At 43.7% G+C, this 25,258-nt stretch overlaps 1 protein-coding gene across 2 annotated transcripts in view; it reads right to left on the bottom strand.

Moving 5' to 3' along the window:
- The window catches only part of ZNF423 (zinc finger protein 423), a 757,398-nt gene that overhangs the window by 291,861 nt on the left and 440,279 nt on the right, over positions 1 to 25,258 (bottom strand). For both annotated transcript variants that reach the window (XM_069607042.1, XM_069607043.1), the window contains one exon: positions 21,246 to 24,469. In XM_069607042.1, coding sequence (XP_069463143.1) covers positions 21,246 to 24,469 — 3,224 coding nt within the window. The remainder of the gene's footprint in view (positions 1 to 21,245; positions 24,470 to 25,258) is intronic.

Genomic DNA, 25,258 nt, shown 5'->3' with positions numbered 1-25,258 from the left:
GACTTTAAAGTTTCATGATATTCTTTTGCACTCTTTAGTGCATCAAGAGCTTTACCGAACAGAACAATGGGAACGTTCAACAAGGTAACCTGTGTTTCTTATTTGAAACTGGATTGACAGAACTATGTGTGGCGTTTTCCAAGTGTTCCTTCTGCTATAATGCATCCAGTATTGTCTGCTTCATCTAAGTTGTTCTTTACGATACAGCTGGAAACTTGCTTACCGTCAGAGACTCACTTTAAAATGCATGATTTTAAATGTTCAGGGACAGTGTCTAGTTGTTGCTGCACTGTGTCCCAGAGATGACAATTATAACTTTCAAATAGGGTTGTTGTATTGTTGACAATGCGTGTTAAGTACACTGACGATGTTGCCACCTTTCTGGCCATTGCGTCCAACTTTTTACTTTCTTTGTCAGTGGTGCCTCTGCGGATGCTGGTGGGGGTACCTGCCATTTTTGTGGTTGTTACCACCAAGGAATCTGCTTTTAATTTTCCTCTAATGTAGAGGGGATCTGTTGGAGCAGGTTTTAAAAATAATAAAATCTTGGGATTAACAGCTCTGGTTAATGTAGAAGTACGTAAAATTGTTGAATTCGTCTTTGCACTGATTGGAGCAAGGGAATTCACTGTACGACTGCCTTTTTATCTCCTAAAATGTTGTCCATGAAATCTGTATCTTGCAGGGTTTCTTGAACATCCATTTTAAAATGTTGTGCTGCTTTAATTAGCATCTTATTATATTACATCTCATTGACTATCAGGGAATCAGCAATTGGTTGGTCCTGGTCCTCAAGGGATGGTACAATATAATATATATGCGTCATCATCCTCATAATATTGGTCCTGGGTGAATTGGTCATCTTGTGAGTGAGTATTCATCTCCCTGCTCTGGGTATAAGGGGTCAGTGATGTGAGACTCACAACTATGTTTAGATTTCTCAAGGTTTGACATTTTTGATCTTAAACAAAAAAGTAACACCCTAACTAAACCTACTCTACCAGGGGGTTCCCTACCTAGTCTAGTATCTAAGGGAAAATCTAGAATACACACAACTAATCCTCACACTAAACAGAAACATTCAAAGTAACACAAACATAAATAAAAGGTTACCACATGACCAGTATCTTGTATGACTTCTACTTGTCCTGGGCAGATCTTGCTCCCCAAGGACTGTCCCAAAGTCAATTCTCTCTAAGGAAAAGAAAGTCTTAAATCAAGACTTGAAAAGTTCCAAAGAAACAGAAGTTCACAAAAAAATAAATCCAATGGTAACAGTTCCTTCCTCGCTTGATGAAAAGATTCCCTTTCCAAGTTCCACAAAGAAAACATTAGCACCAATGGTATTCCTGGATAACCTCCTTCCTGGAAAGGATGGGGAAAGTGTAAGGCTAAAGTACCACGTCTGCTTAGCAACAACTCCTCTTCTTGTGACTTCTGCAGTGTGTTTGAATACAGTTTGTCAGGATGCTTCTTCTTATTGCTTGCTTTCTCTCTAGCAACTCCCTTCTGCCACTGATTCTGTGAGAGCAGGCTCCCTTGCCCCACAGTCTGCTTCTGCTTCTACTTCGTTCAAATGATACAGTTCTGGCAAACGTATTGACAACCACAGTTCTACTGGGAGTTTGTATTTTAGGCAACTTCTACAAGACGCTTGGACCTCTTCAGGTTGACAAGGCGCTCTTCTCTCTTGTATGGCAAAAAAGGGTAGCCTCTTTGCCTTTCATTTCTGCCTTGCAGCTATCAGAGCATCTGTCTTTAGCTCCCAGACTGCTTCTCAACTTGAACAGTCCCAGATCTACAGATTAGAATAAGTACATTTTAACAAGTACCCAGCTCCCTTCCCCCAGCTTCTTATACACCTTGTCTCCACCAGTTACCCCAAAGCTGTATTGCCACTCATTCAGCCTTGGATAATCTTGCCACCCTTGTATCAGAGGACTATGGCTTTTCAACAGCTTCAACAACTTTAAAACATTGGTGTTAATGTCTTAATTGAGCTGGTTTCACTTTGAAAGTGGTTGATCTACTGGCATGGGTAATTGTTGTTCTTCGTTTGACTTCAACAACTTCTGCAACTGATACAATAAGTGTTCAGTGTGTCAGTTTCTCTGTAGAAATGAAATTAGGTACAATAGATTTCATTTTAATAATGAACTACTACTTCAAAGATGTGCGTTTCCTCTTTTCGTTCAGAGTTATGCTTCAAAGGAAATTGGGAAACAGTTGCATGTGCGCAACTAAATGGGCTTGTAACATTGCAGGAAAGTCACCTTCTACTTCATAAGGGTTAATGATAACGTTCTCCTCTTGAATAGAAGAAATGCCACCGTTTGGCAAAAGTTTACAGTTAATGGGAAAAAAATCTCTTCACACAGATACTTAAGCTTTGATGATAGAAGTGCGTAACACAATTCCTTTGTTAAAATGACTTCCCACTTCTGCAGACAACTTTTACTCGCTCTCACTTGAATGTGAGTATAATTCAAGCTGGCTACAGTTACCGGCAAGGTATTCTCAATGAATTTAGAGTACAGCGCTTCCTTCACCGACTCCATAATCACAGGGGCTGCAGGCGGCTTCTACTTCCCGACTTAATATACTGCTACAGGCACTCTTGGACCCACACCCCTCTGTAAACATGTATCTCTGAGCCAGCCTCGTTAATGGAGAGTCTTCCTTTCTCCAGGTTCCCTCGGCTTGCTTCTGCAAATGGGCCTTGTGGGAATGCACAACTTCAACACTGTATTGACAGCAATTAGGCACATCTGGAAAGACTGCCTGTTTCTTGCAGTTTCTTACAATGCTGCCATAGCCAAACAGGGTTTGTGAGCACAGGACCAACTCAGAGCCTGCATGTGAAATCGGCTCTTCCTCCCTTGTGTGGTCACACTTCCTAGTGTATGGCCAGCCTCGCAATAGCTTCTTCTGTGGACCTTGCAGCTCCTGCTCCAGCATTTTCCTACTGCTCCTTCCTGCTGCAGCATTTTATGCCCCACAGGTTGGTTAGTTGGAATAAGGTACAGGCCCTCAGGACTAATTGCCTGACCTTGCCAAATGCTATTAGGAATAAGTAATTGGGTACTCCCTATTTTTGTTCACGGGGGGTCAATCTGTTGGAAGGGAGAGTCTACAGAAAGAAAAATATATTACAGATTGACTACCCCTCTCTAGAAGTCCTGTATGTCACACAGGTTCGGGTAGAGGGTCCCTGTTTAAATAGTTACCAGGGAAACACCTTGCTGGGGGCAGTTATTGAAGCTAAATGCACGTATTGCAAAACATGAATCTCTTTAATAATTCATACGAACATGTTAAAAGATATAACAAATATTTTCCTATCATAATTTTCAATCATACCATTCATTCAACAAAATCCTATTACAAAGAAGGGGTTCTCTAACTTAAATTTTCTTCAGCATAACAGATATTATGAATATGCATATATGACATAGGAAAAAGAGATTAGTTTCCCTTTATCAGTTGACATATATTTCGGCCCTTAGAAAAGTACCACCTATGTCGGCGGTGGTCAATAAAATTGATGTTGGGCCATCTTCAGGACAACAGTTATTTCTAGAAGATCAGTTTCGTTCCCCATTCACATAGGTTGACAAATCTGTGGTTCATAAACACTAGTGGACTTCTGAGCTTTGGGTACTGACTGTGTTAATTCATCATCCAGTGTCCCAACTTCATCAAAGGCACATGTCTAATTGGGTCTTCTGGAATGGTCTTAGTCCTCTTAGGGTGGTCAGTCATCCATTAACCGGAGGAAAATTATGACAGTGAAAAGTACTTCAGTACAAAATGTACTACAGAGAAGGCACTTGTGTAGTTATCTCTGCTGCGCCAGTCACCCTTTTGTAGAGATTGTCGAGGGCCGCATGGGCTGTTCAAAAAGCGTCACGCCGGTATAAATTTCCTTTGTTGATGCCTCTAGGTCTTTAGTTTTTTCATCTAGCATGCTTTTAGTGCTGAGCTATTAGGCCTGCCTGACTGCCTGTCCTTGGTTCCTACATGCCTCTTCAGCCCTCTCCTTCGTCAAAGTCCCTGGGGGATTCTGGGACATGTACCCTCAGAGAAATTTAGTTTTTTTCTTTTTTTCTTTAAAAGGTTTCAAGAATAATTTTCCTCTCTTGATGTTATTGAAAGGGGATTTAAAGGGTTTAACCTTGTTAGAGTCAGATGGGACAGGAAAAGTCACATGTTAGTCATTCCTTTTGGTATACCTTTGGCATTGTGGAGGACATAGGGATTTAGGGTCATAAACGATTTGCTTTTTGGGTTCAACACTATATTGAATTACTTCTTTAGAATGTACCTTTCCATCCCTAGTAGGAGGACAAGATATATCAAAATGGCAATAAGCCAATTCCTCCTCTAAATCTAAATCCATTCAAAAAATCCACTGAGTGGACTACAGAAAAATGTGAAAAAGTAATTAAACGGATTTCATGCTTTGTGGACTTCATGGGCAGACACTCAGAAGAATTATTAAACCTAAAGGGTAGTGGGGAACCACCAACTAAAACAGAGGGGTTAGACACTTCAAACCCAAGCAAATCTTCAACCCATGCTATACCTAGCCATAGTCAAGACACTGCTGATGATTTATACATCAATGTACACAATGTGGAGAATCCTGTTGCTCCCCCACTAAAACCCTGCCTAAAGTCTCCCCCCAAGTGGCCAGGAGAGGGCAGACGCTTCCTGATTCCAATCCAGGAGTGGTGTACAGCAGGGCAATTACCTGGGTGGAGATGAGACCCAGGGTAAAGGGCAGGCATCGCAGGATAAGACACAGTATTTCTCCTTGAAGAACGCATGGAGTTAAGCTGGTCATGACTTCCCGCAGCTGCTGAATTTCAAATGTTTTGTTACATTAAATCTGCACAATTTAACTGCATCTTAACTTAGGTTTTTTCAGTCAATTTTAAGGGTTTAATTATACAATTGTTTTTTACATGCCACTAGCCATGGCTTTCAACTGTGTCCACTGTACATGTTCCCCCAATAGGTTTCTTTTGGACCCACTAGGTGGCCACAGGCTTTGGCTATGGCCACTCTACAGGTCTTTCAGGCCCACTAGCCAGGGTCGAACAGCCTTCATCCGTGCCCGATGTATCTTTGAAAACACTACCTTTCTTTCCCACTCACTAGCCATGACCATTGGCCCCGGGCTTCAGCTGTGGCCCCTTTACATGTTGCCCCAATAGCATTCTTCCAGTCCCACTAGCTTTGGCCTTAAGCCATGGCCAGAGCCCACAGCCTTTGGCCCAGGCCACTCTACATGTTGCTCCCATAGGTTTCCTATATGTGGCCACACCACTAGGCTTCATGACTATTGTGCCCAAAAGGCCAGTGGCCTTTCTCTGTGGTCCCTTGACATGCTGGACCAATATGTTTCATTAGGGCCCACTGGTGGCAGCAGCCTTTGGCTGTATGCACTTTCCATATTGCACCATTCGGTTCCTTAAAGTAACACTGAAGCCATAGCCTTCGGCCACACCCATTACCGCCAACTCGCTGTAGCTGTTACAATCCACTTTTTTTGTATTCATATTATTTTTGAGTTTAAAAAAACAAATTCCAATCATCGCGGATAACAGAACCCTGATAGTACTATAAATAACCCTGGTTATCTGTAAATGTGATGCATTTTCATTCCTGATCCCATTTTTTACTATAACCCTGGTTATCCTACCGGATTACCCGGTTATGCCAAAACATTAGAGCTCTGAAGTTTGTCCCCCAACTCCTCAATTTCACATTGTGTCCTCGTTCCCTTTCCCCACCTCTAGCCTGGTGCCTTTTCATTCTTTTTCCTCATCCAAATGGCATTTTTCCAGTCTATCTCTTGTATCAAACAAAAAAAAAAAAAAGGCGGCTTTTTCATTTCTAAAAAGCCTCAGCTGCATAGCACAATGGGAGATATAGCTATAATTTTGGGAGAAGAGGGCAACATCAAATATTTTAACTATCGGATGGAATAACTTCAGACCCCTCCCCAAAATCGAATCAAGGGTTTGTGCCCAAGTTGTTTCGTGCCGGGTCTAATTCCATCCAGCGGTTTTTGCTGTGCAATGAGCAGAAATGTGGACTGTTTCTCTAAGAGAGCCGGGGGGTACAAAGCGGATATTTTGTTTGCAAAATATCAGCCAAATCCGTCATGCAAGTCAAAAGTAATTAGCAATTAATTTTCGGGTTTCCTATGGAACTTGATACTCAACTATTGTGCAGCACCTGCTGCACTATAATATAAATATATACTATAAAAATATATTATAGTGCAGCGGTCAAAGTCATTTTTGTTCTTGTGTTGCCACAGCATTGGTGGCTGATGTTAGTCTGTTTGTCAAATTTGGTTTAAATAAATTAATAAATATATATTCTTACTACAAACTGGCCTGGTTCCTAGTCCATTGTGGCACCGGCACCAGGAATCTGTTCAGGTTGGGTGCGAGACGGGTTTGAGGCCTTAGCAAACTGAACCTGAATCTATATCATAGTGATTTATTGTGTGCCACATTAATTGGGGGGAAAGGAACTCCGAGTTGAATGTGATTGCATAAACATTCACGTCAAAACTGGAGGCTCGCCCAGGATTGGTAGAGAGTTTCCACTTGTGACAGTGCAGTAGCAGCAGACTATTCATTTGGGTGTAATTGCATTGCAGTCGATGCAAAGTTGTGTTGCATTGTGAAGGCCCCATTCAGACCTGTATCCTGGGTTTCAGGGCAGGGTGTAGATAAAACAGTTTTGATTTAAATGATCATTGTGAGTACAAACTAAGCAGGATAGTGTTGAGATTTTGAGAGAATATTAGGTGCAGAACACATTTCAGAATGAGCACTGTACAAATCAATGTGGCCAGGAAGCACCTTCTATCCAAATTGTTTATTGAAGGTGAATGGGTAGAACAGGAGCATGAAATGTGGCATGCTAGAATGATGCAGGAGTCTATCTCCGCAAATGTTGATATGAGGCAGGATAATGGGCTGTTACATCAGGCCCCGACAGACTTTTAGATGACACAGACCAGCAGAGATGAGCAGATTATAATTGCTCAGCTCACAGCATATATGTACTTCTATATGATGACCATGGAAGAAAGATACCAGGATAGTGTACCCTCTGTGCAAAACCAATCAGAGCTTTTGGATCAAGCACAGAGAGAGTTTAAACAATTAGACGAAAAAGCACAACAGAGCCAAAATTGAAAGTTGAAATTATAAGACATTATTCAGAAGGATGAGTTAGTGACACAGCAGCAAGCTCAATTTTCTGCACTGAAAGTGGAGTATCAAGAAAGTGTTCAAAACTTGAACGCGAGTCAACAAAAATTAAGTGGGCCCGTTGTGCACAATAGAGCCTGTTTGGAGGACATTTATGCACTTCAGATTCAGATTAAACAACTGAAAGCAGAAAATAGCCAGCTTTTCATTAGGGATGTCAATTCACAGGGTGAATTTGATCAGATGTGGCGAGATCTCAACAATCTGAAACAAGAGAGAGTTGCTCAAGGAAGAGAATAGAAAATTGTGTCAGGAGAAAAGTGCCCTGTTTCAGGAAGTGCATCAGTTAAGGACGTACATGGAGAAAAGTGAGTTATGTTCTCAAGAACTGACTGACAGAGGATACAAAATAAAAAATGTACGGAACATATGAGGCAAGCAAAGTTCGACATAGCAGGCAACACAGGCCAAACGTGCACAAAGGGTGGAGATTAGTCTCCTGCAAAAGAAGGTCTGAATATTCCCAGACAATACAAGCCTCACAGAACGAAAATGAGTCCCTTTGTGAGGAGAACAAAGGACTCAGTATCCGCACAAAATAAAGTGCTAGAAACAACTCAAGCACTGGTATCGGAGTTGAATGCTCAGGCATCTATATAGCACCAAGTGATTGGGTCTGAGGAAACAAATCTGAGAGATTGGAAAAGGAAATAGCCAAATATAAACAGGCTTTGAGGCACCCCCACCAGTTAAGAGTATGGAAAGGCACTCTCTGATCACGGAGTGATGACCTCCTTACCAGGGACCATTAGCCAACTCACCACATTATATGCACAGTGTGCTGCTAACTTCATGCCTGCCAGTTTTCAAGAACAGGGAAACATGAGGCAGCTGGACTCAACCAGGCCTATTCCAACTGAGCCGGAAGGCCAGTCCTCATCAGATATTGACAGATATTCATCTTTACCCAGATTTAAAAAATACCCTAGCGTGTACTTCTGACCAGGAGGGCTCCTATGATGAAAAAAATCAGGGAGTTAGACTGGCAGACACTGAAGCCACAAAGGGACCACCTGGTCTGCTTTGCAGACAGAGAAGAACCAGAGTCCAGGCCTCAAAAGAGTATTTTAAAAACCTTCACACATTCAGGGAGGTGGGGGGAATCCTCCACCATACTCGGAAGAAGGAATGCGTGAGAGGAGTACCACCTGTGCGAAAAGGGGAGTACAAAGGTAGGGACCCTGAGAGCCCCCAGCACCACAGGGGAGAAGAGACCTGATCCTGTCATTCTGGGAGAGATTCCCAGTCGAGGTAGGGAGTGCCTAGAGGACAGGGAGTGGACCACCAATAGTAGCAGCTCTGAGTCAGAGGGTGAGTGAACTCAGGTGCAGCGGAAAAGAAAGTCTGCGAAACAGAAGAGGGGTCTTGTGAAAGACACAATTCGGCAGATAAAGGCCATAAAGAGCTTTATGGCTCCCTACCACAAGAATGCCAAATACTAAGTATGGGAGCTTCTAGAACTTTATGACCAAACAATGACGTCATTTGGTATCAAGAATTATCAAAATTCCATGGAGTTCGTCAAATGGACATTCTCCCCGGAACACTCCAGCTTCTTTGCAGGGCTGGAGGACCAAGATCACTAAAGATGGTCCACCAATAAGGTGGCTATGTCAAAGCCTTTCCCCATTCACAGGAACCCTCAGGAATCCTGCAAAGCGGCCTAGAACCTGCAGTGTGGGGAAGACCAAGAACCTAAAGAGTCTGTGCAAGAGCTGAAGCAGGAATTTGCCCAGGTGAACACCAAGAGCCGGGAGTTCATTAACACTTTCTTCCATGCACTCCTGAAATACATTATGACCCAACTGGCAAGGGACTTCCATGAACGCAGAAACCTGGATTGAGTGATAGAACAGGCCACCCGGATTTATGAAGAACAAAAGCCCTCTGAAAATAAAAATTACCCTAAAACCCCCCATAAAATGCCAAACACGCGCTGCTGCAAAGGTGGCAGTGGTGAACAAATACCCCCATATTGGACTTGGAAATGGTGGGCCTGAAAATACTCCCCCCCCACCCCCGCCGCAAACACTAATAAGCCGAATAAGAGGCTGAGGAAACCCTCTGATCCAACCCAATCGGGAGGTAGCCAGGCAGGGTATCCGACTAACCCTCCATCTGACCCTGCCTCCTATATCAGCCCTAGATACAAGGGTAACAGACCCATCTTGGGGTATGTATGGACTACCCCGGCACACGGGGAGGGGGTTCCAATCAGGTATGTACTGCCCTAGGAAACCTCCCTCAAAACTGCCCTCAGATGTTTCCTCAGGAGGGAACAAAAACACATTTTCAGGGTGAGAGGTCACACTACTCCAGCATTCTGAACATATATCACAGTCACTGGAAATACATTTTGTTCACATCAATGTGTTTTAATAACATCTGGATAAAACATGATAGGGATAGAGCCCCCAGGAGCGTTTGAGAACACAATACAAATAAGTATGATCCAGTGGACAGAACTGGATCTCAATGCAATAAACAGCAACAGCAAAATGTTACTCTTGTTCGATTATTACACTTGTGCGGTCACAGGAACGAACATACCTACCTGGGTTTTTCAGGGTTTTAGCCAGGTGCCCTAATATTTAATCTATCTTCCTCAGGAGGGAAGAAATACTCCACCCCCCAATTTAAGTTTCTTTCCCGGATACCCTTCAAACCCCATTTTCCAGAACAACCCTCAACTCCCTGCTTTCATGACAATAGATTCCCGAATCAGGGAGAACGGAGACCAGGGATAGAGGGTTATCAGGGAAACTCTTAATACCCGAGCTACTCTTGGAAAAGGGACAGCTGCCCTTTCCAGGAGCAGCAAAGGTATGAATCCAGACCCCCCACCTACCAACCAGAAAGGATGTCTAAACTGGAGTGCCAGGTCCAGCATTTAACAAGACCTGGGTCGCATGTTGAGAGCTCAGGAGAGCCCTCAAATGTAAATTACTGCCCAGAACAACTCGACAACCAGGTCTGATGCCCTAGAGCAATGTCAGGAAGAAACCTCGGAGAACAAACAGGCTCCAGAGGAGGGGGGTGTGGGTAAGGGAAATGCAAAGCCCTAGAGGAAGCTTCCTTTCTCACCAAACAAAACCCCTGGAAACCTCTGAACCTGAACACAAATCTTCTACCACCGAAAAGCTGGAACCTAGGGAACAGAGGGTAAGTAGGAGAAATCAGTAGCAAAGGAGAACCTACTTTGTGGAGGAACTCTGCATCATCCCGTTTGAAGGGGAAGAATCTGTGGAGGATTCAGGGAAGAAAATCTTCTCTTTCAGGGATGGAGTGTGCCCTCCCAAGGAGAAAAGGGTCCCATAATACCCTGATTTAGACTGGGTAAGTATGGAGACTGACCCAGAGCAACCAATTCTTGAACCCCAACAATGTTACCCCGATGACCCTGAAAGCAATGAGGGATCCTCCCCCAAACAGGTTTGGGTAACTGTCTTCATAAAAGGGGGACAGCAAAGAATCAGCAGTAAAGGGGACTTCCCAATCCCACAGATATCTGGGTGCAAAATCTTCTTTACAGATTCCTGGACTCGACACAGAAAACTGTCCAAGATCACGCAGTGTCAGAGTTCAATATAAAAAAATGAACTGCCGGGTTGGCACAAAATGCACATTTTCTTGGTCCCCTTGAAGAGAGAGAAGGAAAATGGTATGCCTCCGTCAAGGTACAGGGTCAATGTGCATTATCAGTGCTGGGGATACTGTATCCCCAGCCACCCTCCCCTCCAAAAAGGCTGTTGACCAAATAAATTCAGGAACGGGGAGTGTCACAAAATTCCCCTCACACCTTTTCCTGGGACACTCCAAAACTTTGATGAGAATTATGTTTCCGTCGAAGGGTCTGCGGATCTGGAGATCAAAATTGGGTGACATAGGGTGAAACACCCGGTGATAGACGTCACTCCAGAGGGCACACCTTGTCCACTAGGGAATGACCTCCATTGGAGGTTATCACCCCTGATTGACTGCATGAACAAGGTGCTCTGGACTCAGACTAACCAGCCAATCAAATTAAAACGAAGTACACATTATTTTAGTTTAAATGGCACATGCCACATGATTGAACAACGGTCCTACCATATAGAATTTAACTTTAGGAACAATCAAGTCCCAGACATCACTTTCATCTCTGTAGGAAAACAAACTGATGATGGGAACCCTTCATTTTTGAAAATTAACCTTCCTTCCAGTTTTAAGTGGCATGCCACATGGGAAGGAAATATATAAAATTATACCAATCCAAAATCAGAAGAAAACCCAAATCCCATGATAAAAGATGATGAAAAACCAGCTCAAAATTTGACCGACATCCAGGGAAACGGTGAACAGTTGTTTTTTCCCCATTCAAGTAAATGGGGTACCGGGGCCTGTTCTCGCCAGAGTATTCTTGAATAAAGGAAGAAGCTTCATCTTCGAAGAATTATTCAGTAAACTCCCAAAGGATCAGACCATTCCCACATTTAAGGTGATTGATAAGTGGGAAATGGGCCTGGAAACTCCAAATTCCAAACTTCGCCTGCCTAGCAGGTACATGCTAGATATTTCCATTGGCAACAAAAGCATAGAACATAATTGATGAATTGTGAGAGATGCCCCCTCTGCCTTTTACTTAGGCGGTGACATTCGCAATCAATTCACAATTAATATGGAGATATCTAATTACACAGCCTGGTCCTGACTGAGGGGTAACCCCATGGGCTTTGACAACACTGAGAAAGCATTTTGGGCGGCTCAATTGCTGCCCTATGCGGCTGATGTTCAAATGGGAGGAGAGGTAACCATCCCAGGACAGGTACAACTATTTACAATTCCCCTAAAAATTAAGTGAGGACAGAACCTCAAAAACAAGGATGCTTATATAAATTTGAATCATCACCTCCAACAGCAAGGTTTTTATTTACATCTGACACCCCTAGTTGACCTAGAACATGACACCATTTGAATATTGGTGCATAACAGGGACCCTAGAAATATTACTTTGGGCACAGACACCTTTATTGGAATGGCGGTTGATGCCCAACATTATTCTATTGACCTGGGTAACAAGATCATTAAACCAATTCCCAATAACTTACGATTTTGACAACGATATCCCTACGGAAAAAGTTTTCACCCCACAAGGGGGGGGAATTTCTTGGTGTACACCTCTTGATCTTATGGTGGGGAAGAGGTGACCTGTGACATCAAGAAGGATGAGGTGGTATTCCGAGTCAACAGTGACTACCTCCCATCCATGAAACCTCATGTCCAGGCCAACACCATAACAAGAAATCTCTCCACCCAACTGGAGGATACCGCCGAAATTGCCAAACCCAAGGAATTTCCAGATTTTAAGCAGATGGTCGATGAACTAATCAATCTCGCTGATGCTTATGAGACCGAGGAGCAAAAGCAGAAGTTGAAACAGGTGTTTTGGGATTTTCAGGATGACTGTGGATGCACAGAGATACATTCAACCTCCATACCTACGGACCCCAAGATGGCTCCCATGTTTGTCAAGCAATACCGGTTGCCTCTCGCATCTTTGGAGTCACTCACTAAGATTATTAAAAACGTAGAATCCTGTGGGACAATTCGTCCAGTCCACAGTACCTTTAATAACCTGGTACTGGGAATACTCCAACCCAATGGCCAATGGAGACATTGCGCAGAGCTAAAGGTGTTAAATAAACGGGTCCTCATGCCAAGATGGCCCCTTCCCTACATCGATCAGGGACTGGCCCGGGTCAAAGGTGTATACCACCATTGACCTGACCAATGGTTACTGGACAGTACCCGTGAGTAGGGAAGACAAGTACAAGCTTGCCTTTACCTTCGGGAGGCAGCAATACACGTGGACCTGAACCCCTGGCAACAAATGTAATATCTTTATGCCCGACTTGGGAAAACGACTAAGTCTTAATCAAGAGCTCAACTGTGGAGAAACACGTAGCTGAAATACGCCATGTTCTGACCCAGTTGAAGAAAGCCGGAACAAAGCTGTCCTTTCAGAAGGCACAGTGGTGTAAGACCCACGTGAACTTTTTAGGGCATGTAATCACGCCTGAGGGTCTCCATCCCAGGCAAAAAAGGTGGAAGCGTTATTAAAATTGAAAAACCCTACTACTCTGCATGAACTAAGAAGCCTTCTTGGACTTACCAATTGTAGTCGAAAGTTCATAGAGGACTACGGAGAGGTCACACAACCCATGGTCCATTTATCATAGGCCAAGTCAAGTGGGGTCCAGAACAATCCCAGGCAGTAAAACAACTAAAGAGAAGCCTTTCCCAGGCGCCTTGTTTGGCTTAACCCATAAAGAACAAGGAATTCTTCTTGGAGACTGGGTTCTCAAATACTTAACAGCAGTATTATACCAAAAGCACGACAAGGTCAACAAAGTAATTTCGTATGCAAGCAAGACTTTGTCCTCTGTGGAGGAAATATTCAACGATTGCGAAAAGGCACCCCCGGCAATGGTGTGGGCGTTGAAGAATTACTGCCCATTCATCCAGGGGGAGCACATCATTGTCGAGACTCCTCAGCAACCCTTGCAATATCACCAAAGTGACTGAATCAACAGGGAATGTGAGTAATTCCAGAATTACTTCCTGGATTCTGTCCATGTAAGGCTTTCCTGTGGAGGTCAGATATGGCCAAAACAAGAACCCATTGCGCAAGGTTTGGCTGACTTGCACGGCTGTGCTCCAGAACACTGTCTCGAGGACGAAAGTCTAAAGACCAAAGAAAATATGGAGGCATACCTTACTTCCCTGCACAAAGTCTATGAGGAAGACATGTGCCAGGGAATACCCACAGTTTATGTTGATGGCTGCCCCTACCATGTTGATAATCACAGGGAAAAAGAACTAGTGACTGGCATTGGGAACGCCTGGTGATTGATGTCCCAGAGCTGTTTGCTGGGTACAAAATAGGTCTCCCCCCGCCCCCCCCGAGTACTCAGGTGGCAGAGTTGATGGCCATAATCACTGATTCAGATTATGTCAGGAATGGGTTTGTGGAGCACCTGATTAATTGGAAAAATCGAAGCATGCTGTGTGCGAATAACAAACCGCTCAAGCATGGGAAATTAAACTAAGGAATTGATGATCTGGTCACCTCTAATGAGATGACCATCCATTTGGAAAAAGATCAGAGGTCACTCCAAAATAGAGGGACCAGGCAAAACTGCAAATGACTTGGCTGACCAGTTGGCCAAAACCGGAGCCATCGACAGGGATCTCATAAAAACCGAATCCCTGTTGGGGGAAATCCAGGTTGCATGCTGTCACCACGTCCCAAACACATGCCCAAAATGAACTCACAACTGCCCAGTGGAGTAAAGAACCCCCAGATGCCGATTTGATTCTGGCACAAAAAGAGGACCCGATTATTGGGAAATGTTGTTATCAACATATTGTGAATTTTCCACTGACAGAATACGATTGTATCGGGAAAGAGGATCTCCAGGTGTTAATAAAGTTGTCGAAAATGTTCCGAATCCAAGACAGTTTGGTGGTACGGAGATCCATATCTGGATGTGGCCAATAGGTGGTACCTACCTCATTCCGAAGCGTGATGCTAAATCACGCCTATGATGCAGCCACTGCCGTTCATAGGGGGCTTAATACAACTTTAGAAATCTCGCAAGAGGTTGCATACTGGCCACACATGGGCCAGGGGAATAACATTGCCTTGGTCGGATTTGCAAGTCTATTTCATAGGGCCAGTGAGTCCCTCCTCTAGAGGAAACAAGTAAATGTTGACTATGACATGCTTGTTCACCAAGTGGGTGGAATGTCTTCTGGCCCCAAATTGCAAGGAGGAAACAGCTGCTGTCCTAATGATCAATCACATATTCTCTAGTTTCGGCCTTCCACAAAGGATTGAGTCGAACCATGGAAGTCATTTTTACCAGTGAGGTGATGACAAAGATGTGGGAGATACTAGGGGTAAAGAGAAAACTCCACATTGCCTACTGCCCAGCCTCAAGTGTGGGAGTTGAGAGGTACAATAAAACAAATGTGGGCATCTTAAAGTAGTTTGTGGCAGACTCTGGACCTAGTTGGGACATGCGATTAACGCTTGTCCTAATGGCCATCAGGTGTAAACTGTCTTCAGTGACAAAAATGTCTCCATTCAAGCTCATGACTAAACATAAATAGTGCTACCGCAGCATCTGCTCTACAGAACCCTAGAGCAGACCCTGATCAACACATCCACGACTCACAAGTACATTGCACATTTACGAAAACACCTTCAGCACGCTTTAGAAAAGTTGGCAGAGGGGATGAAAACCCCACTACGACTTAAAGGCCACCAAGAAAGGAGTACGATGTAGGAGACAGGGTCTACATGTATTATTTCCAAAGGAACCGGACCAAAGAGTGGAAGTTTCTACCTTGTTGGAGGGGTGCTTTTGAAATTGTCGACAAAATCTCACCTGTCACCTATAAGATCTGCATCCCTAAAGGAGAACAGACGGAAGAGAAATGGGTTCATATCAATCAGTTGAAAAGCTGTCATCCCAGACAGAACTTGCGTGAAGAACCCAGTGAGGGTAGAGTCCAGGAACCATCTGAAGAATAAAAGTACGGAATGGGAACCCGGATGGGGAAAATCACACATTTACAGGGAGTAAATGGAATGTACCAAAAGCAATGATCATGTCTGACATTGTATATGCCAAGTGAAAAGTAATGTGTAACTCCTTGTTTTGTCAATTCGCACGTCGATCATACCGGGGAAATGAGTACTGTATGAAACACTTAACCTCTCTTTTATTCTCGGCAGATTAAATAACACCTTTTCTCTACAGGCCGGAGGTGGAGCTACTGGAAATGGAGGGGTCCAGGACCAAAACCCAAAATCCGAAAAGAGTAGAGTGCAGACCAGAGCGCCACTCCCTCTGGACAGGGAAAAGAGCGACACGCTCCGACAGAGATTCCTGGATTTAACCCAGGCAATAAGGAAACAGAAAACGCACTCTCTCCTTGCTCTTCTCTCTGTCTCACTGTAATCAAAGATCCAAGAGGGGGGGGCCTGTGGGGTGAAGAATAGCCAGGAATGCCAGAAATAAAGAGGCTACAGAGATTTGGGAAGTCCCATTGAAGTATAAGGCCAGCACAGAAATTGTAATGTCAGACATGATATCTATTGAACCAAAAACAGGCCTAAATCTGAAACCAAAGAAAACGGCTTAAATCTCAAAAGTGTGAAGATATGCACAATGCATTTCAGCAAGGATAAGAAAGACAAGTGGCTGACAATGCTGTTTTACAAAATCCATGGAGAGCTGCACTTTTACTTATAGAGAAAGCAGTGTGTACATTATCTTCGATGCAATACCAGATTGTGCTCCAGCCATCTGAAGTGAAACCGAGCTCATTGTAATTATAAGATATAAAAGAACTTCTTTTTTCCTCATACAAATGAGAGTATGCTAAGAGAAGTGGTCACTAGACTTTCAGAGTTTGAATATGGTTTTCTCATACAACTGCCTTATATATATGGACAATCCAGACGTGATAACCATGTATTTTGCAACTCTGACATTAAAGAAGTACATTACATTTGGGTGAGGCCCAGGTGGCTTATAAAATGTCATGCGAAATGCATTGTGTGCGACTTTAAAAACCATTGCTTGCAGAATCTTACATGCAGCCGGTCATTTCTCCTAAAGATGAAACTTAACCTCCAAGACCTTTCCTCTGCTGTACTCAATAAAGAGGTCTGGTTTTCAACCATCAATCAGGGTCAATATAGAAATAAATACACTGCTTAGATTTAAACCACAGTGGAAACAGAGAAGAACATGCCTGTTCTTTCAGTAGAAGTGACCTTGAAGTCACAATTCCCATAAAATGTCCATTAGTGTTGCAGCCTGGGCCATTACAGGCCAAAATGGGAGGTGCGAACATAAACATGAGCCAGCCTCTGGTTGATCACATGCAACTTAAGAGAACAAAGGAATAGGCTGGAGTTGAGTTGTTAGAAAAATACACATTATTGCATAAAAAGGGCAGCATATATGCCACAACGGTCATTCTAGACTTTTATTAAGGTGACAGTAACCCCATGCTAAAACGATTTTTGTGTGAGCAACATAACCTAAGTTACTAATGAAAATTTGATTTGGGCCTTCCCTTGATTCCGAGTGATTTGAAAGTTGGTGTGAGGGTGAAGGAAATAATTAACATGGGAACTACGAAGTGGAATATTTTCCACTGATATGGCTCCTGGGTAAATGAAGAAAAACTGTATCCCTGCATAGAAAGGGCATGCCGACTTCAGACTAGCATCATCTAATTTGCCTTAAAATGTAGTTCTTAAAAATATATCCATACATGTAAATATTTGAAAAATGAGGGTACATGCCATGTTGATAGATTTTTAGAGTTTGGAACATGCCGAGGCCACATGTCAGTTTGGGATGACAAAGCTTTCTCCTCCCACAGCTTTCCTAACTCACACCCCTCATCTCCTTGTCCTATTAGCACGCAGTGGGGAGATGTGTGGAGAAAACCAATCAATCCTTTTCCCAGGAATCATGACAGGTTTGTGATGTCATTTGCCCTATAAGTAAACCAGTTGCCATCAGAACTGGCCTTTTGCCACTTATTACTGTTGGTAACCTGCTGCTGAACTCTTGCGAGAAACATCCAAGCAGAGAGGCCCCAAATCTTGCATCGGAGACTGGGACCAGGAGATATAGAAGCTGACTGGGACACCTTGGAGGATTCAGGAGACTATCCTTGACTGACAATCTTGCTGTCCCAGAGGTGCACTGCTGCTCCATGATGCTCATTACAAGGCCTCTCCTGTAAGTAAAACTATTCACAAAGCTATAGATTGTGTAGGCCCTGCATTATTCAAGTATTGTTCTAGTTATTTCCCCACAGGAAAATATCCAGTTTGTCTGTGTAGATCCTTAGCATATTTAATTAAAGTGAATAAATTAATTCCCCTATAGAAATCACAGGATGTTTTGTTGGAATTCGAAACTAACAAGCTTTTCCCAGTGTGTTTTGAGCCGGTATAGACAAAGTTTTGCCAAAAGAATTAAATCGCACAACCCTGTTTCCATGTGAGTGTGCAGGGTGCAAAACGAAATTTCCATTTGTTCCCTTTGTCCTCTTACCCAAACCACAAAGGTGTGGCAAAACTAATTTTCCCATTGCTTTTCTTTCCCTCATATTGCCTCTGTGGTAATAAGTAGAAAGACGATTTTTCCCCTTGAATCCTTTTTTCCAAAGAGTGCATTTTATCAGAATCCCAAAACGATTCTCGCATTGTGTGCCCACACTCTCCCACTGGCCTTCAATTCAGAGGGGCCAAGTCTAATTGATGAGAGGGGTTGCTGGGAAAAAACGTATTATTACCAAATTAGCAATCACTGGGTGTATTGAATTGTTCTTTTTCTGTATTGGTGGGGGATTTGAAAAGAAAGTTACTGCTAATAACTTTTAACTTTGTTAAAATATTAAAAGGTTATTAAGAAAACAAAAAACAACCCACTGCTTTCGGACTACGCCCACTCATTTTCCCATAGAGAAAAATCACATTTTATCACGCAAAAGCGTAAAAAACGCTGGGGGATGGGGAGAGAATTGGACCAAATAAGAAACAACTAGGGCACGAAGCATTAATTCCTGGCACAGGTTTGGGGTTATTCCGTTCAGTACCTTTTAAAATATTTGATTGGGAAGAGGGTGCCCCCTTCTCCCAACAATATAGCTATATCTCCCATGGTGATTTGCAGCAGAGAGGCTTTTCAGAAATTAAATCATGCAATTTTCTTGTTTGCTCAATGCGAGCGGTTAATACGTCAATATCGGGGGAATGCAAAATCGAAAAAAGTACACAAAAATCTATATGAAGGAGGAACAAGGTTGAAATCGCATCAGGCTAGGTCATGTGAAATTGGGGGTGGTCTGGGAAGCCAGTTACTGTTCAGACGTTTTCACATTATTCACATTATTCACATTTTTTTGTACTTTTTTCGATTTTGCATTCCCCCGATATTGACGTATTAACCGCTCGCATTGAGCAAACAAGAAAATTGCATGATTTAATTTCTGAAAAGCCTCTCTGCTGCAAATCACCACGGGGAATCTCATGAGATTACTGCAGTAATGACGGAAGAGGCGCTCAGAAAACTAAAATATGTCACATGAAGCAAAGAAATAAAGGAAATAATGGAAGGGTATCAGGGTGGTAAAACTACACTAATGTGGGGGAGGAACAAGGGAAAAGGAAGGAGGCACATGGGGAGCATCTGTGAGGACTTTCATTTTCGACCGTTATTGTGATAATGTGAGATTACTGCGGTAATTATCGGGGATCTATGTTCTTTCATCCCCAGCATTTTTTTTCGCTGCTTTTTTGCCATTTTTTGCTGAAAAAATTAATCGCATTTTTTTACTTTTTTATGCGGGGGTCCCCCAAAACCCCAATCCCCTATTAGTTATTCCATATACCACACCCGACCCAACCCCTATTTGCCCTTACACTCCCCTCCATCTTTTTTTCTTTTTTAAGACAAAAAAGTTGGCGACGGATGAACGTTGTACCATTATTGCATTATTGGGGATTATCAGGGTAATGGCAACTGTGGGGGAAACAAATAGGGAGACATCTGTTGTGATCCCATCTGCTAGGCAGGGGAAAATGAGTATTTGTGCCAGTGGCCCCAGGCCGTGGCTAGTGGTCCTTGAATACACTATGGTATTAAAAAATACTTGAAATTCATTGAAAAAAAACGTTAGTTAAGGGACAGTAAAGGCGATTAGATTTCATGCAACAAAACTCTTGCAATTCAGCAGATGTGGGAAGTGATGATCTTCTTTATGCAGCGTCCTACCTGTAGCAAAACCCATGAGCACAAACATAACAGATGGGATTCACGACAAACAAAATTAGAGGCCAGCAAGATGGCTCATTGGGTTACTACGATCTGTGTGTGATCTGCAGGTTGCAGGTTCGAATCCCATAAAGGCTAACTCAGGTTTACATCCTTCCAAGGTCGATAAATGAGTGCCAATTCTGGTTGGGTGATATTGTATGTTTTGACGATTCATGGGATCTCATCACTTCTCCCCAGAGGGGAAACCTTCCCTGTGAGGCTAGGGAGGTGATCTTGCTACACAACATTTCTCCTAGGGGTGGCGGCAAGCGGGTCCATACCCATGGATGCAGATGAGAACTCCAGAGTTCACTCACTCAATATAGTGCTGATGTACCCCATAGTGAAGGATTGCCATCCATGTGCACCCTCTTGTGTCACCATTGCTCAGTCCTTCACATAATCTTATGTAAGGGGTTGTTGGTTGGTGGATTAAGAAAACATTTTGAAAGCAAAAAACAGACTAAAGAATTACTGCATTTTGCTCAATGGAAAAGCAAGAGACTTGGTAGGGAATTCTGCGATTACTATTTGACACCTGCCAACAAACTATAGGAATCATTAGGTTCTCCTAAAAACGTAACAGTGTCAGATGGTCATTAAAACGAGATGGTCATTAGAACGATCACGGTTAGGGTAAAAGACATGTCACCACCATAAAATAAGTTGAAACTCTTGCTTGTTCAGTGCAAGCAGCAGGTCGTCCCCGTTCTCATGAAGTCAGAATAAGGTGATAAACTCTATCTGGGGTTCCCTACTCAGAACATCATATAAACAAATGATCAAAGATGACATGCATACCTGATCAATACATTTGCACATACTATTTAAAGAAGGTATAATCAAGAGAAATCCATTAACAAAAAAAACATCACTTTCAATCTGTAAACACCAGACCAAATATACATAGTGAATAACACAATCAAGTGTAGCACAGGGCAGGACCATTTACAGAATAAAATAAATGCCTTCATTTTAAAGCTGCTTTATAGGAGCAATGCATTCAACACTTGGCATGGAGATTCGAAAAGATAGAAAATTATAATGAACTTACCCTGGGAACGGGAGATGTTTGGGAACATTTTCTCTGGCCACTTGTCTCTGGCGTCAGATCTCTGTGGTCCATCTGAATGTGGGTTTCAAGGTCTTCCAAGCTTTCAAATTTGACACTACACTCTGAGCACCTCAAACTACCACATGGCCTCTCATTAAATTCCTGTGGGGCCAAACTGGATGGCTGTCCATTGGTTGTCCTACTCATGCAACCAGCACACAGGCCATAAGGCAGTCCATTAACGTCTAGTTTTACCAAGTCTTGCTTATTTCTAAATTCTTTTAAGCACAAAGCACACTTATAAATTTTCTGCAGCGATTGACCATTGGGAGAGGAGGCTGCAGAGTTACCAGCTAGTTTTTGCATGTGGAAAGTACCATGAATTTTCAGTTCAAGGGTTGATGTGACAGTCTGCATGCAAACAACGCAGCGAAAACCTGTGAGGGAATTTCGGAGATCAGGATGCATTTGACAATGCTCTATGAATTCCTCTTCACTCTGCAGGGGCATTTTACAGATCCTGCAAGTTCCTGTGTCCAAGCTCTTGCTGTGAGTCACTTTATGCTCCGTCAGAGTCAGAAGCGAAGGAAACCGCTCACCACAAATTGGGCACATGTAATGCTTTGCCGGGCCCCGGTGAGTCTGCATGTGCTCTCTGAGGCCATTTTCTGAGAAGAAGGTCCTTGAGCAGATATTGCACTTATGACTGCCTTTGATCAGTTCTGCCTTCTTCCTGGAGCAGTCATCTTCACCTGGTCGGATATTATGATCTCTTAAGCGGTGGTTCTGCAAGAGGGCCTCCATGGTGTAGGCCGCTCCACAAATATCACAGCCGTACATGGGCTCCGAGGCATCCACATCATCTTCACTCGCCTCATGACTGTTGGAGACATCTGGATTCTTCAACATCACCGCCGGGTGCTCTGCACTTTCCAATTTCTTACTTGTGGGAGCCACACCATTGGGTGTACCATTCTGGGTGTTTGTATCAAAGACGCAATGCTTTTCACGTAAGTGTTTCTCTAGCAAAATGATAGCATGGAACGCTTTGCTACAAAACTTACAGTTGTATTTCTTGCTGTGCGTAGTGATGTGGCACTGCAATTCCACCTCTGTACTGAAGGTCTCACCACAGAAGATGCACTTGTGGGATTTGGTTGGATTGCCTAAATGGCTGTGCTTCACATGCACCTGAAGATCCACCTCCTTTCTAAAATCCCAGTTGCAGGCGGTGCAGCGGTACATTTTGTTTTCATTGCTATGCTTCACGGCCAGATGCACCTGGATAGATACCTTGGAGTCGAAAACCTCTTGGCAAAGGGTGCAGTGATACAGAACAAATGTATGCATATCCAGTAAATGCTTCTGCAAATCATCCACGGATGAAAACTGCTTGTCGCAGCTCTCGCACACGTAATGTGTGGAGGTGGTCATGTAATGCACCGTGAGATGCTGCAGAAGCGATTCCTGCGAGTCAAAGTCCTCTTTGCACTGAGGGCATGACTGTTTTCTTAAAAGCAGTTCCAGATGGGACTTCAAATGCGTTTGGAACGTCTCAAAATTCGAAAATTTCATATCGCATTGATTGCATGGGTATTCTCCGTTAGAAACTGAATTTGAATTAGCAGACAATTTTTGCCTTTTTGGGGAGGAAACCTCAACATCAGAAGAAGCTGGACTGTGCTCCACTTTTGCTTTCTTATTATTTGCCAGGGGAATATTCTTGTGGTTTTCTTTAATATGCTTGGTGAGCTTCAGAATGGAGCCGAAAATGGGTGAGTTTGTGCAATAAGGGCAGGAGTAAACTTCCATGAATGACTGCGTCGGCTGAATAACGGGGGACTCTAGCTTTGAGCTACCGACGTTGCAATGAGTCTGCTGAATGTGCTCTGTCAAAGTTGCCTCGGTGAGAAAGCCCATGGAACACTGATTGCAGAAAAAGGCATGGTTGCCATCTTGTGTGGTAGCATTTGGGCCGCAGTGACTTATGCGAATGTGCTCCTGGAGGCTATTGATGTCCGCGAACATCTCTGGGCAGTAGTTACAGTGGAAGGCCGAGATGCTGCTGAACTGCATCATAGGATAGGCATGGTTCTTGTGCGCTTTCCTAACGTGCTCATTCAGGTTGTACAGAGTTGGCATTGCATCGAGGCAGATCTGGCACGTGTGGCTTTGCTGGGGCTTGTCAGGGTGAATAGTCTTTAGGTGGATCTCCAACACAGCTAAGCTGTTGAAATCCCGTTTAGAGCAGTAGGGGCAGCTATAGGTGATCTTAGACCAACTCTGGCCATCCTCTCTATCAAGCAATCCCATTTTCTTGTGTCCCCGTGATGGCTTCAGGGTAGAGTCCGGGGTGGATCCTCGCTCGAGCGACGCACTGGAGTCTGGGGTCGCACTGCTCATGGAGGCCACACTTCCCAAGACTGGGTCAGGACTAATGCTGTGATTGCTGGAATCCGGTTGCCTGTGGCTATCCAGGTGGCAGTAAACTTCTTCCACAGAGGAGAACTGCTCTGGGCACATGGGGCACTTGTGCTTTTTGTTGCCGTGGGTCTGATCAATGTGGGTCAGTAGAGTGTTCTCATCAGAGAATATCTCTGGGCAATGGATGCACTGCAAATCAGCTTTTTCTGAAAGCTGTGGATGCCGCGACAGCACGTGCTTCTCCAAATCGTCTGTGAGGCTGAAGGTCTCCTCACAGTAATCACACATAAAATCCTCTTTCTTCAAATCTTTGTCAGCTTTGGACATAGTTTCCTTGTTCTTTTTGTGGGCTTGCATGTGACTCTGCAGTGAGCTTGTGGAGGAGAACCCCCGCTTGCAGACTGTGCACTTGAACGGTTTGGTGGAACTGTGGGTTTTCAAGTGAATTTTGAGGTGGTCGCTGCGAGAGAAGGCCGCCTCGCACTCGTGGCAGTGGTACTTCTTGTCCCCTGTGTGCAGTTTTATGTGGCGATCCCGACTCCTCTTGTGCTTGAACAGGCGGCTACAGTAGGTGCACTTGAAGGGCAGCTTGTCGCTGTGGATCTGCTCGTGTCTCTTCAGGTAACTCAGGCGGCTAAAGGACTTGTCGCAGAACTGGCAAGGATATGGCAGGCCGGTCCCCCCTTCCTCCTCCCCGATGCCGAGATCACACCCATCTCCTATCATCTGAGAGGGTGATGCAACATCTTTGCTTGAGGGAGACGAAGCCACCCAGGAGAGATGTGGGTCGTCGTCACCATCTGTAATGGGAAAGCAGAAAGGAGATTAAAAACAATTCCCAGGGGACCTGTGAAATAAGGACAAAGCCACTCAACAACAGCACGGGCTCCTGCTACTACACTCCATAAACAACTGCTAACAGGGCGCACACGCATCTTGATTTTTAAAGATGCTATTTAAAAGACCAAAGAGAACACTGCTTAATCAACAGAACGTATAGTCTCGTTCCAGTCGCATCATTTTGGAAATGTACAGACAGTAGTCATGAAAAAAAACTAATTTCTGCAGTTTCAGTCTGGGGAATTGAATACCTGTTCTCGAGTTTCTAAACAATGAATAGTGACATTTGGCGCGCAATGTATCCTGCCACAGTGAAGCCGAAGCAGTAGTCTAACCACATATGTGGATGGACGGCACTAACATTGTTCAAGGGGCAGAAAAATCCCCACTGAATGTAACCTATACAGGAAACCTCGCATGATAGTGGGTGCCATCTGCACAATAGAAGGGGAAAAGCAACCACAGGGACAAAAAATATGAAATCTAATACTAGCATATTCAATATTTGCCACATTAAAAATTGGGGTCATAATTGTGGGATTGGGAGCAGATATAGAAAACACACAATTATCACTTTTCAGACACCATCTCCAGAAGACAAGGTTTGGCCGACCAGGAAAAAAAGCAGATTTGTTCCCTTGGTCAGTGTGCTGCACGCATAGTTGGTGAAGGGAACACACCCTATTTGTGTGAATTGCCTGGTCTCAGTAGGATCTGCAGGTCTTGGAAAACAGCACACGAGTATGCAG

The sequence above is a fragment of the Ambystoma mexicanum genome, chromosome 1p (assembly GCF_040938575.1).
Source record: "Ambystoma mexicanum isolate Mex_15411 chromosome 1p, UKY_AmexF1_1, whole genome shotgun sequence".
NCBI lineage: Eukaryota > Metazoa > Chordata > Amphibia > Caudata > Ambystomatidae > Ambystoma > Ambystoma mexicanum.
Note: the sequence above shows the minus strand (reverse complement) of the source record. Positions and strands in the feature narration are given on the sequence as shown.